General features: G+C 43.0%; 1 protein-coding gene across 2 annotated transcripts in view; it reads right to left on the bottom strand.

Annotated features, from left to right (window-relative positions):
* Window positions 1-14563, bottom strand: part of LOC125458941 (transmembrane protein 33-like) — a 140373-nt gene that overhangs the window by 12090 nt on the left and 113720 nt on the right. For both annotated transcript variants that reach the window (XM_048544792.2, XM_048544793.2), the window contains exon 7: window positions 14248-14331. In XM_048544792.2, coding sequence (XP_048400749.1) covers window positions 14248-14331 — 84 coding nt within the window. The remainder of the gene's footprint in view (window positions 1-14247; window positions 14332-14563) is intronic.

Here is a 14563-nt window from a genome sequence, read left to right on the forward strand (position 1 = left end):
GGTAGGGCAGGGGATGGTTTAACAGAGAGACAGTGGTATTAAAGATTGTGGGTCGATAGGTAGGGTGGCAACGATCAGATCTAATTTCACTGGTGGCATATCCAAAACACCACAAATTGGCATTACTCTTTTTAGAAGGTCTAAGTGTACTGGATTCTTTTGGGGAGGTAAGGAACCTTTTTTGGACAGGTCCAGTGACACCCTTGGCTGAAGTAGGGTGACCTTTGAAGAGATCATGTTTGCTTTGGGATTGTTAAAAGTAGGCACCAAAGTTTATGTGTTAAAAAAATGGATAAACTGACCAGAACTGTCGAATTGTCCAGACATTCAACGCCTTTTAAAACTTCCATGCATTTAAATTCTTGGCCTTTAAATTGAAAGCAAAACTGTCTGCTGTTTAAAAAGAAGTGCTCACTGTTTTACTCTATTGACATAAGCCTGTGGAGGATTCCAATAATTGTGCCAGATAATTAACCACAACTTGTCAGTTTGTACCTTGACAGCTCCAAATGATGTCAGCCCTTAATGGAGGGCTATGATTAAAAATGCTTAATTTGTTTTTAAAGGTTTAAGGAGTTGAACAAAGTTAAACATAATGAACAAGTTTTCAGCCATGGTTATTTTAAATAGTCAATTCAAAACGGACACTTAGGCCTTCATATTATTTAGCTATTGGGGTAAGTTGGCATGGAGCATTCAAGAGTGCAGGGTGGTGGGTGGAGGTCATGGATTGGCAGCAATTTGGCATTGGGCATTAATGAGCCGTGGGGTTAGATACAGGGGCATAAACAGGCATCGAGGGGACATGGGATGGCACAGATGGGGCATCAAATATGAGAGAGGAGTTGGGGGAGGGCAGGGAAGAGGGATGTATGGCTAATTTTGGTTACATCGGGCTAAAAGTTATCCCAATTGTCAAATTTGGCAAATTTCACGGAGGGTTTCCAATAGGCCAACTGAGAGCTCTCTCATTACTTTCCGAAACATGCCTTATTACTTGCGCACCACATCCTACCTTTCCTCTCACTGAAAACAGAAGAAATTGCCACCAAGAGGAACCCCAGGATTTAAGGGACTTGTGCCATTTTAAAAATATGGCCATGCACGAAGCTAAATGCTACCCTCAAAAATGTTCGTAGTGAGGGGGGAACCAAACACAAATCATGTTTCAGCGCCTACATCCATTGCACATACATGTGCAAATTTGCTAATCGATTCCTGTTTAACAATGGAGTTACACAGCTTATTTGTCCTTAGCCTCTTTTCATCTTAGAACCCTGCCTAAGGGAATGTCACTCTTTCCTCAATGCAGTGTCGCCCAATATCTTATTTTTCAATCTGAGACCATCACATGGTTTCAAATGTTTGAGGACTGTCACTCTTATTCAGCAACAGCAAGAAGAAAAAAAAAGAAAAATCAAATGAACAGAAACAACATTTGCCTTTGGGAACACAAGGCACTGCTTGCCTTTTGAGCAGCAAACAAATTTATGTTAATAAGTGAACGCACCAGCTTATGGATACTGGAACTGTGTGTCAATCAAGTCCTATCAGTCATGGTGCGCCTCACACGGCAGCACGCTATCCTCCTGAAGATAATACTCATGTTCAATATCCTCCTTTTCCTTCTGGGAAGACAACTTCTGATGTCCCAGCTCTTCAGCATCCTGCACATCCCATCCTTTGCTTGCTCCAGTTGTGCAGAGCACAGCATGTTAGGATTATGCATCTAGACTACATTGCAAAGCCTCTCTTGACCAAAACAAGTAACATGACAACATTACCAAGAGGCCTACTGTCTGCTCCCTATGGGTCTGGCTGAAGAATGGGCCACAATGTATCTACATTTGACCTTAGTCAGGGGTTTGCATAATTGAGTCATCAGCAGTGATTGCAGTGTTTAGCCTTTGTCTCCTAGTGACCATCCTTCTAAGGCATTGTAAACCCTTATCAGTTCAGCATGCTCCTTCATACAGTGAGATATGGAAGATTTGGACAAGGAAGGCCATGACATCCCTGTACTTGACCTTTGGTACAGAGGACTTTATTCTGATGAATGTAGCACAAGCCATGTCATGCAAATATAAAAGAAAAGTGTAGGTGCTATATGAGTAATGATATATCTTTTCAACTTATGCCCACATCACCCATGAAAGACAGCACTGCAGAGAGCAGGCTTGGGGACCGCTTTGCAGAACACCTCCGCTCAGTTCGCAACAAACAACTGCACCTCCCAGTCGCAAACCATTTCCACTCCCCCTCCCATTCTCTTGATGACATGTCCATCATGGGCCTCCTGCACAGCCACAATGATGCCACCCGAAGGTTGCAGGAACAGCAACTCATATTCCGCCTGGGAACCCTGCAGCCATATGGTATCAATGTGGACTTCACCAGTTTCAAAATCTCCCCTTCCCCTACTGCATCCCTAAACCAGCCCAGTTCATCCCCTCCCCCCACTGCACCACACAACCAGCCCAGCTCATCGCCCCCACCCACTGCATCCCAAAACCAGTCCAACCTGTCTCTGCCTCCCTAACCGGCTCTTCCTCTCACCCATCCCTTCCTCCCACCCCAAGCCGCACCCCCAGCTACCTACTAACCTCATCCCACCTCCTTGACCTGTCCGTCTTCCCTGGACTGACCTATCCCCTCCCTACCTCCCCACCTACACCCTCTCCACCTATCTTCTTTACTCTCCATCTTTGGTCCGCCTCCCCCTCTCTCCCTATTTATTTCAGTTCCCTCCCCCCATCCCCCTCTCTGATGAAGGGTCTAGGCCCGAAACGTCAGCTTTTGTGCTCCTGAGATGCTGCTTGGCCTGCTGTGTTCATCCAGCCTCACATTTTATTATCTTGGAATTTCCAGCATCTGCAGTTCCCATTATCACTGCAGAGAGCAGCATGTTTGCAAATACACTGTTCAGGATTACAAATCAGTTTTGCATCTTTGTACAGCCTATGAGATTTTGGTCACTCAGGATGGCCTCTGATGAGCTTACTTCCACCCGTGGAAGTCCCTGTAGCTGCTGCAATATAGTTTTTGAGAGTGGCAGGCAAGATTTCTGTTAAAACCAGGCCCCAGAATGAAGTTTTAGAATATTTGTCAGACTTTCACTAGTCAGTTTTGCAGAGGTGGGAATTTTGCTGATTCTGACTGGGAGCAAATATCCAGATCCTAGTGTCAAATCAGTTCTACGTTGTGGCCCCTTCAAGTTTGACCCTAGAATCTTGTGCCAACCTGTCATGTTGTCTCCTTAAAACTTATACTTTCTTAGTTTAAAGTCTATTATCTATTAAATTTGTAGTAGTATCATTTGGATTCAGCATGATCAAGCAAAATTGTTAATCCCTTGAAACATATCAGAGAATCTGAGACAACATCGGAGTTGGTTAGGCCTTGTAAGACTATCATTCTCTCCTGTTCATGGTCAAAATGATGATTCCAACAAAATTCAGAAGCTGCAGAACTTTAAAGTTATTTTGATATTAAGAGATCATGGATTTTTGTTGGGAGAAGTACTTTGCAAAGCTATTTTAATATTTGGCTTCTTTCAAGAAAGGTACAATGATTCATGTGAAAATGGTTTTCCACTTTGACTGGATCCATTCTTAGATCTGAATTTTCTTGTTCCTGGAGGTGATTCACAATATCGCATAATATGAATCACATCTTTTTGTTGCAATTCAGGCAGTAGAGCCATTCTTCCACCCAAATAAGTAAATTGGGATGCTTAATTATTTCCAGTTATGGCATGATACAATCAATATGAAAACATGCTCATCTTTTGACAGAGTCATCTATTATTTAATTAGTTATCACGAAACAAGCTCCCACATGGAGTATGTACAAAATTTGATTTCTTTGTTTTCCAAAAGCAACTTACAGTTTAGAGGTGGTGGGGACTTAGTGGTAATGTCACTGGATTAGTATTCTAGGTGATCAGGCTTGAGCTGTATGGGACTAGAACTGCTGTAAACGAACAAGAATGGTGTTCAGGCCCTGTTCTCCAGCTGAGGTCTTTTCTCGAAATACAGAAAATAAATACAGGAGCTGATGCTGAGTACTTGCATCACTGACTGTAACAACTGATTACTTACCTACTGAGCAATTGTGTTTTTCATTCAATGATTAATTCATTTCATTTCATGTAAACTACTTTCTACCTTGTGTGTTAAAGCATCATACAGTTAATTGTGCTTACAGATTAACCATGATTTTATTAAATGATGGAGGAGGACTGAGCAGCAGAGTGACCTACTCCTGCTATTAATGTATACGTTGGTGCCTGTACTGGCTCACATCCCAGAATCATGCTCTTATGCCACATCCTGAATATAATTGTAACTTCTAGGGAAGAAGAATGTTTAGGCCAGGTTGCTCAGCAGCTGTTGTTGGGAACAAGTTGTTAGATTCTTTTATAAAAGGATGTAATAGCAAAGCATTTAGAAACACATAATCTAATCAATTACAGTAAACATGGCTCAACAAAGGGGAAATCATGTCTGGCAAATTTGTTGGAATTCTTTTGAGAATGTAACAAGCAGAGTAAATAAACAGGAACCAAAGCATGACATATTTGGATTTCTAAAAGTCATTCAATAAAATAATGCACACAAGGCTACTCAATAACATAAGAGCTCATGGTGTTGGTAGTAGTCTATTAGCAACATAAGACAGAATTGGAATAAGGAGTGCACTTTCAGGATGGCAATCTGTAACTAGTGGAGTGCCAAACGGATCAGTGCTGGGGTCACAATTATTTACCATACCCATATATATATGACTTGGATGAGGCAAGGGAATGCACTGTCAATTTTTTGGTTGATATAAAATTAGGTGAAGGGCAAGTGGTGAGGATGAGACAAAATCTGCAGAGGGACAGGTTAAGTGGATGGGTAAAAACTTAGCAAATGGAATATAAAAACTGAAAGATGGACTATAATGTTAGAAAATGTGCATTATACACTTTGGCAGGAAAAACAAGTGGAGCTGAATGTTATTTAACTGCAGATAGACTGCACGGGGACTCAGCACAGAGAGATTAATGGGTCATTGTGCAAATCATAAAAAAACTGGCATCTGCATTCAGCAGGTAACAGGGAATAGAATGGCACTTAGGCCTTTGTTTTAAAGGATAGACAGCTTAAAACCAGGTAGTCTTGCTAAGATGTACAATGCACTTGCCAGACTAGATCTAGAATATTGTGAACAGATTTGGCCCCTTTATCAAGGAAAGGTACACTGGCAACAGAAGCAGTCCAGAGAAGGTTCACTGGGTTGACCTTGGGCATGGAGGCATTTCCTAATGAGGGGAGTTGAGTAGATTGGGGTTGCAGTCATTGGAATATTGAAAAATGAGAAGCAACCTTATTGAAATGTACAAGATTCTAGGTTTCTTGATAGGGTACAGGCAGAGAGGCTCCCCGAGTGACAGAGCTGCACATTTAAGACACAGATGAGGAGGAATGTCTTCTCTAAGGGCATTGTGAATCTGTGGGATTCTTCACTGCGGGATATAAGGCTGGGTCATTAAGTATATTCAAGGTTGTGAGGATTTTAGTAAGGGAATCAGTAAGGGAATTGAGGGTTATTGGACAAAAGGCAGCAATGTGAAGTTGAGATTGATCAGGTGAGCCATGATTTCATTAAATGGCAGAGCAAATCAGATAGACTAAAAGGCCTTGGGGTTGAAGTGGGTCGATGATTGATAATAGTCTGTGGACACTGGTGCAAATGGAAAAATTCGGTTTATATAACTATCTAGGATAAATAAGCTGATCCAATGGCAACTATGCAACCACTGTCAATCGTGATAAAATCCCACTTACTTCATTTCTTTTGGGGAAGAAAATCTGCTAACCTTACCTGGCCTAGCTTGTACATAATTACAGACTATAGCAATGGAGTTGGCTCTTAACTGCCCTCTGGGGCAAGTCAAAAGAATTCATGGGATAACACGGTGCAAAGCTGGATGAACACAGTAGGCCAAGCAGTATGTGGAAGGATCTCGACCTGAAACGTCAAGCTTTCCTGCTCCTCTGATGCTGCTTGGCCTGCTGTGTTCATCCAGCTTCACACCGTGTTTTCTCAGATTCTCCAGCATCAGCAGTTCCTACTATCTCTGTATCAAAAGAATTCACTATGGGTTTGAGATCACGACTTGTCATCACGTCAGCCAGACTCTCATCTCCCTTTTCCCCCTTTCCATGTCATATCGTAGACTTCTTTTGCTTAACTTTTGCTAATATGTTACGTCACTGATTCATGGAAAATATCAGGCACTGTAATGGAATTATATCAGTTTAACTGGATAATAAAGACTAGATTTAAGATCTAAAACTAGGTATTTTCGCTTTTGCAAGATGTACTACAACAGGTTCAGACTTTGCTTTCCATTTGCTTTCACTTTGGACATGGATGGTGTGTGTTGTAGATAATGTCTCCTGTTCATGCAAATAATCCATCTGCTGCCTTTGGAAATTCAATGACTCACTATTCACTAATTACTTCTTGGCACAAACTATATTTTTTAAAGTGACATGTAACGGATGCTTAAAAGATTCAAACTGCATGTGTAACTTGACTTGTTTACTCCTTGACTGCACAAAATTCACACACCTCAGATGGTTCTCTCAGCTGGTTGCTGTGAAAGTATGGAGTTCACAGATGTGTCAAATTTTTTTTCTCAAATTTTGAAGTTCAGGCTGTTGCTGCAATCATTGTCCAAACTGTTCCATAATGGAACCTCTTTGTCCAGTACAATGTAACTGTTATGCTGTCAGCTATGACACTAATTGTCCCCAACATTCCGGATCTACATTTTTACAGGAATATCCTAGCACTGGTTTCACAGCATTACCTAAGCCTTTAGGCAGTGCCTGCCACAAAATTTTTCTGAGCAAGTTATCATATGTATTCATGCCAAAGGTAACTTCAGAGATTTTTAGATTTCTTTCACATGGTCTTCACCAAATCAGGAGTAACTTGGTTTCCATCTTCGCCCTCCCACTCTGTTCCTTTCCTGATCGATAGCCTTCTACCCATTCAAAAACAAAAATGATTCCACTAACTTCAGAAATCATTCCAGTACATGATGTACATTACATCCTTCACTTGACTCTAAGGGGCGGCATGGTGGCTCAGTAGTTAGCACAGCGCCAGGGACCCAGGATCGATTCCAGCCTCTGGCGACTGTAGGTGTGGAGTTTAATAAAATCTTCAGAGTGTTGCAGAGATATTTTCATTGTGCCTGAAGTACTATCCATTAGGACGTATTGTGGATAATAAAATGTGAGGCTGGATGAACACAGCAGGCCCAGCAGCATCTCAGGAGCACAAAAGCTGACGTTTCGGGCCTAGACCATTCATCAGAGAGGGGGATGGGGTGAGGGTTCTGGAATAAATAGGGAGAGAGGGGGAGGTGGACCAAAGATGGAGAGAAAAGAAGATAGGTGGAGAGAAGAGTATAGGTGGGGAGGTAGGGAGGGGATAGGTCAGTCCAGGGAAGACGGACAGGTCAAGGAGGTGGGATGAAGTTAGTAGGTAGGAGATGGAGGTGTGGCTTGGGGTGGGAGGAAGGGATGGGTGAGACGAAGAACAGGTTAGGGAGGCAGAGACAGGTTGGACTGGTTTTGGGATGCAGTGGGTGGAGGAAAAGAGCTGGGCTGGTTGTGTGGTGCAGTGGGGGGAGGGGACGAACTGGGCTGGTTTTGGGATGTGGTGGGGGAAGCGAAGATTTTGAAGCTGGTGAAGTCCACATTGACACCATTGGGCTGCAGGGTTTACCAAGCGGAATATGAGTTGCTGGTCCTGCAACCTTCGGGTGACATCATTGTGGCACTGCTGGAGGCCCATGATGGACATGTCATCTAAAGAATGGGAGGGGGAGTGGAAATGGTTCACGACTGGGAGGTGCAGTTGTTTATTGCGAACCGAGCGGAGGTGGTCTGCAAAGCGGTCCCCAAGCCTCCGCTTGGTTTCCCCAATGTCGAGGAAGCCACACTGGGTACAATGGATACAGTATACCACATTGGCAGATGAGCAGGTGAACCTCTGCTTAACATGGAAAGTCATCTTGGGGCCTGGGATAGGGGTGAGGGAGGAGGTGTGGGGGCAAGTGTAGCATTTCCTGTGGTTGCGGGGGAAGGTGCCGGGTATGGTGGGGTTGGAGGGCAGTGTGGAGCGAACAAGGGAGTCATGGGGAGAGTGTTCTCTCCAGAAAGCAGACAAGGGTGGGGATGGAAAATGTCTTGGGTGGTGGGGTCGGATTGTAGATGGTAGAAGTGTTGGAGGATGATGCGTTGTATCCGGAGGTTGGTGGGGTGGTGTGGGAGAACGAGGGGGATCCTCTTAGGGCAGTTGTGGCAGGGGCGGGGTGTGAGGGATGTGTTGCGGGAAATGCGGGAGACGCGGTCAAGGGCGTTCTCGACCACTGTTGGGGGGGGGGGGGGTGCAGTTGTGGTCCTTGAAGAACTTGGACATCTGGGATGTGCGGGAGTGGAATGCCTCATTGTGGGAGCAGATGCGGCGGAGGCGGAGGAATTGGGAATAGGGGATGGAATTTTTGCAGGAGGGTGGGTGGGAGGAAGTGTATTCTAGCTGTGGGAGTCAGTGGGCTTGAAATGGACATCAGTTATAAGCTCGTTGCCTGAGATAGAGACTAAGAGGTCCAGGAAGGTGAGGGATGTGCTGGAGATGGCCCAGGTGAACTGAAGGTTGGGGTGGAAGGTGTTGGTGAAGTGGATGAACTGTTTGAGCTCCTCTGAGGAGCAAGAGGCGGCGCCGATACAGTCATCAATGTAACGGAGGAAGAGGTGGGGTTTTGGGCCTGTGTAGGTGCGGAAGAGGGACTGTTCCACGTAACCTACAAAGAGGCCGGCATAGCTGGGGCCCATGCAGGTGCCCATGGCCACCCCCTTTGTCTGTAGGAAGTGGGAGGAATCGAAAGAGAAGTTGTTGAGGGTGAGGACGAGTTCGGCTAGGCGGATGAGGGTGTCAGTGGAGGGGGACTGGTCGGGCCTGTGGGACAGGAAGAAGCGGAGGGCCTTGAGGCCATCTGCATGCGGAATAGAGGTGTATAGGGACTGGACGCCCATGGTGAAAATGAGGTGTTGGGGGCCAGGGAATTGGAAGTTCTTGGACGTATTGGACGTATTGTGGACCTGGTGAGGGAACAGGTGATGATCGCAGAGAAAGATCTACCATCCAGGCCTCTTTCATAGTCTCGGAGAGTGTTTATCATTTCAGTTGCACTGTACTTTGGTTCAACCACGCAATAAACTATATCTTGTTAAGTGGTGAGGAAATTAACGAGAGAAAGAAATCTAGTTGAGCTTGTCCTAACCGATCTACTTGTTGCAGATGTTTGCATGGGAGTGATCATGACACAGATTTGCGGAAACCAGGTTTCATCTTCATACTGAGACTATACATCACATTGTGTGACACTACCACCATACTAAATGAGACATATATCGAACAAATCTAGCAAGTCAATACTGACCATCTATGAGGCTCTTTAGGCCAACAGCAGTAGTAGAATAGTGTTCAACTACAATCTTTAACTGAGTGGTCTTGCATATCCCTCACCCTCTCCTACAATTGAGCTGGGAAATATACCCTGGCGCAATAGTGGTGATAGTAAATACTGGTTCAGAGAGTCAGTCACGTTGCTGTGCATCTGGAGTTACATATAGTCCAGTCCAGGTAAGGATAGCACATTTCCTTCCCTAAAAGGACATCCATGAACTAGCTGAGCTTTTACAACAATTGACAGTGGTTACACAGACACTGGCATAACATCTGGTTCAGATGGTTATGCCAGGAGCAGCACCAAGCTTACCAAAAAAAATGACGTCAACCAGTGTCAACTTGTTCCAACACAGATTTAATTGTGTGCCACACAGCAGAGCAACAGGCAAGGGTAAGCAACTTCACAAGCAATGGATCGGATCTAAGTTCTGCAGTCCTACCACATCCAGTCATGAATGGTGGTGAATAATAAACAAGTCACGGGGAGGAGGCAGCTCCACAAATACCCCTTTATTCAATTATGGAAGAGTCCAGGATATCAATGGAAAATGTAAGGCTAAAGTATTTGCATCCCATCTTCAGCCACAAGTCCCAAGTGGATGATCCATCTCCTCCTCATTCCAAAGTCCTCTGCATTACAGATGCCTGTCTTTAACCAATCCAAATCACTCCACATGACACCAGGAAATGAGAGAATTTATGGGCTCTAACAATATTAAAGCAATAGTACTGAAGTCACGCATTCTAGAAGTAGAAGCATCTCTAGTCTGTACGTGTTCCAGAATAGTTACAATACTGGCATGTACCTGACAAAGTAGAAAATTACCCGGGATGTCCTGTGCACAGAAAGCAGGACAAATCTAAACTGGTCAACTACCGTGCTCAGTTGACATTCAATCATCGGCAAAGTGATGGAAAGGGTTTTCGACAATGCTATTCAGTGGTACGCAAACAAATAATCTGCTCATATGCTCAGTTCGTTTCCATCAAGCTCCTGACCTCATTACAGCCTTAGTCCAAACAAGGACAAAAGTGCTGAATTCCGGAGGTGAAGTGGGAGGGATTGGTCTTAACATTGAGATAATATTTGATGCAGTAAGGCATCTAGGAGAGCTAGCTAGACTGGAGACAATGGGAATCAGGGAAAACTCTTTGCTGGTTGAAGTTATATAAAGGAAGATGATTGTGGATTCTGGAAGAGGCAGGCAGTGATATTGTGGTAAATGACATGAGAATGATAATCCAGGTCATCAAATTAATGTTCTGGGGAACCTGTTTCAAATCCTATTATGCTAGATGGTGACATCTGAATTCATGAAGGATCTAGAATAGATAGCTTATCCAATTGTGGTTGTGTAGCCACTGTCGATTGTTCTAAAAGCTCAACTGGTTCTTGGATGTCCTTTGGGGAAGGAAATGTGCTATCCTTACCTGGTCTGGACTGTATGTAGCTACAGATGCACAGCAAAGTGACTGACTCTCTGAACCAGTATTTATTATCCACCACTATCCCAGGGAGCAATACATACATCCTGTGAACAAATAATAAAAAAAAGCCAACTCAACAGAAGCTCCTCAGAGTACTGTCCTACATCCGATTATTTTCAGCTGATTCCCTCCATGAAAACAGAGAAGGGGGATGCTTGCTGATGATGCACAGTTCATGGCTTCTGAAATACTAAAGCAGTCCATGTCCAAATAAGCAAGACCTGGACAATACTCACACTTTGGCTGATAAATGGCACGTAACATTTGTTACACGCCCTTGCCAGGCCAATGACCATCTACAAAGAGAATCTAACCAATGCTCGTTGACATTCAGTAGCATTACCATGGGTGAAACCCCCGCTATTAAGATTGTGGGAGTTACCATTGACCAGAAACTCCATCAGCCACACAAATACCTGTTTCTACAACAGCAGGTTAGAGACAAGGAATTTTGTGGTGAATAAACTGTCTCTATTTCTCCCCAGTGCCTGTCCAATCTACAAGGCACATGTCAGGATTATGACAGAATACTCCCCAGTTGTCTGAATGAATGGATCCCCCAACGACAGTCAAGAAGTTTGCCACCATCCAGGACAAAGAAGCCTGCTTGATTAGTACCACATTCACCACTTCAACATGCAGATCCTTCACCAGCAATGTAGATGGTACACACTCCTGCCACTATACAAGATGCTCTGCAGTAAAGAACCAAGGCACCTTCAACATCACTTTGCAAACCTGCAACCTCTACTGGTCAGAAGGACAAGGCCAGCAGATGATCGGGTAAAATCAACACCTGCAAGTTCCTGTTCAAGCTATACATCATTTTGGACTTGGAGCTGTATTGCTGGCTCTTCACTGTTGAAGGCTAGAATTCCTAGAACTCCCTGCCTAACAGCACTGTGGGTGTGCCGACTTGCTGCGTGCCTCAGTGTATCAAGAAGGCAGCTCACCACTGCCTTCTCCAGGATGTTTAGGGATGGATAATGAATGCTGCCCTAGCTATGGACACTCACATCCAAAACCAAAAATGAATAAAAAACAAGTAAGAGCCCCTTTTTGTTCGCCAGTGGTTTGCATTTACCACATTAGACCAAACATGCCCCCTTGTAGACCCCTAGTCTAAAGAAGGGTGGCAGTAAACCCATCGCATGTTGAGCAACAGTGCCGAGATCCTCAAATCACATGGTGAGCAGCAGTGCAGATTCCACTTGGCAGCCTCGCAACACAAACTCAAACTGACTATGGCGGATATTTGAAGTTTTCTTCAGACACAGCTCTAGGAAACCTGTCCATGCAGACAGTTAGCAGCAGGAATTGATTAATATTAAAAGAACTCTACAGAAGAAAACCTGGGGGCAACATTCATCAAGGCAGAATCTACAACTGACAGTAAAAAGTGTTTCAGACTGGTAAGAGGCATGGAGCAGCAGGACAGTGTTTGTGATTCCCTTGAAATATCAGTCACTCCAAGGCTGTTAAAGGTTGCACTGGGTGCCCGAAGTCTGCAAGAGTGTCCTGAGTAAGTGCTCAGCTGGATAGCAAGTTAACATTGGGTGTCCATATGTAAATCTAAAATCCTTGGTGGGCAAGGAAAAATTACAGCCAGGGAAAGCCAGGAGCTTTTAATGGAAAAAAACGTACTTACAGCTCTAATCCAACATTAGCACCTTGGCAAACAGGCACCATGAGGCACGGCTACACTAAAGGAAAGCAAGAGTCGCTGAAATGTTTCAACCTGAGACTGCAGACCCAGGAATATTACAAGGCTAGAATGAAAGCTGTGAAGGAGCACATTTGAAGCCTAAAACAGAAAAGGTCAAGTGGTGGAAGAAAGTTATAAGACTGTCCTCAGGTCACAGGAAAGGATGGCAAAAGTATGCAAGTTACAAAAGCTGCACACAGCTATATTCACCCAGTGGAATATACCAGAATTATTTTAAAACCTCAGACAGCAAGAATCAGGTTTGCCAACATGCAAATTTACTTCACGGTGATCTCAAATTACTTGATAGACTTAGGTGTATTCTTCTTCTTCGTCTATGATGATACTTTGTGTTACATCCTTTTTTGCCCTTTTGTTAAAATTCTGGAGAAGAACCATGCACTAGTAATAGCAACTGCACTACCAGATTAACATTTTACTTAATTTCAAGTAATCTAAATGTTAGTGCCTGTAGATTGGATCATTTTCTTACCAGTGCCATATTCTTTACTCCTATCTCACCAGATTTAATATCAATTAATTGGGGGAGGTTTTAGCCCTAGTGTCATTCCATCAGTTCATCAACTATATAGTTTTATTGAACAAATGAGGCCAAGTTTCACCAAGCTACCAAAAAGAATGTGTGCTGTTGGATCGTGAGCAGACAGAATGGGTGTATCAAATCTATTCCATTCTCAACATTGATGCCAGCCAATTAACAGTCATTAAGGAAAAAAAAATCACCCAAGGAAATCATTACAAGTGTTCAGTTACAGTAAGCACAGCTGACAATTTGTGTGTCATTTTAACTGACATTTTATGGTGCTTGAAGAGGTTCTATGGGCTCAATGTGGAATTATATTTGTAGACATTAAATTCGCTTTTGCGAGCAGTACAAAGATATGAAAACCATTTTTTAAAAAAGGTTTGGCTGTCAGGAAATGGCATGAGAAAACTTGCTGCAGCCAGCTGAAAGAGAAGAGTAACTTCTTTGAATGAAATTCCTGATAATATGCAACGTAGTACAGATATGATGCTTAGGAGGGTATAATAGGTAAAAGGTGTTTTTATTTCACTGTACCACACAAATTATTTAGTAGTTACTTTAGACACAAATTAATTACTTAAAATTAGGTGATCAAAAACAAGTTAAATTTCTGCACCTATTCACTGATAAATTACTAGTGAATTAAAGTGTAGTACCAATAATTTAACACTAATAATACATAATTACTATGCTTATAATTTTCGACTATTTTAACTATGGAATAATACATTGCATTAATACATATCCGGCAAAACCACTTATATTATCTGTAATGCCGATTTTAAAGAATGACTTTATTGTACTGGATAGAGTTACAAAGAATTGAAAACTTTGTAACGCTTAGGTTACCTTCAACATTATCCAAATACAATCCAAATCCCATACCTACTCATGTATTTAGTAGTTTTGGTAATAATTATTACTGTATTCAAGCCTAAAAACAATGGAGGAGATGTGTAAACATTTTACCTACCTGCAGTAGGGATTCCTTCGAGATGCATACCTTAGGGTCAGGAAACGATAGTAGAAAAAGGGGAGGAATAAATGAGCCCGGCCTCTGTGAAACAAACACATTTATCTGATTGACAATTTAATAACTTAGAACATAAAAATTATGATCCAGGTGATGCATCAGACTGTTATCAGAGTCCTAAACGAAGTACTGACAAATAGACTGAAGTAATTGACTGAAGTAAACATTTACTTGTCCATTTTCCTTACACATCAATAAAACAGTATTTTTAAAACCATATTACTAATTTCCCAAACTTGCATATAATGCAGCAAAA

The sequence above is a fragment of the Stegostoma tigrinum genome, chromosome 15 (assembly GCF_030684315.1).
Source record: "Stegostoma tigrinum isolate sSteTig4 chromosome 15, sSteTig4.hap1, whole genome shotgun sequence".
Classification (NCBI taxonomy): domain Eukaryota; kingdom Metazoa; phylum Chordata; class Chondrichthyes; order Orectolobiformes; family Stegostomatidae; genus Stegostoma; species Stegostoma tigrinum.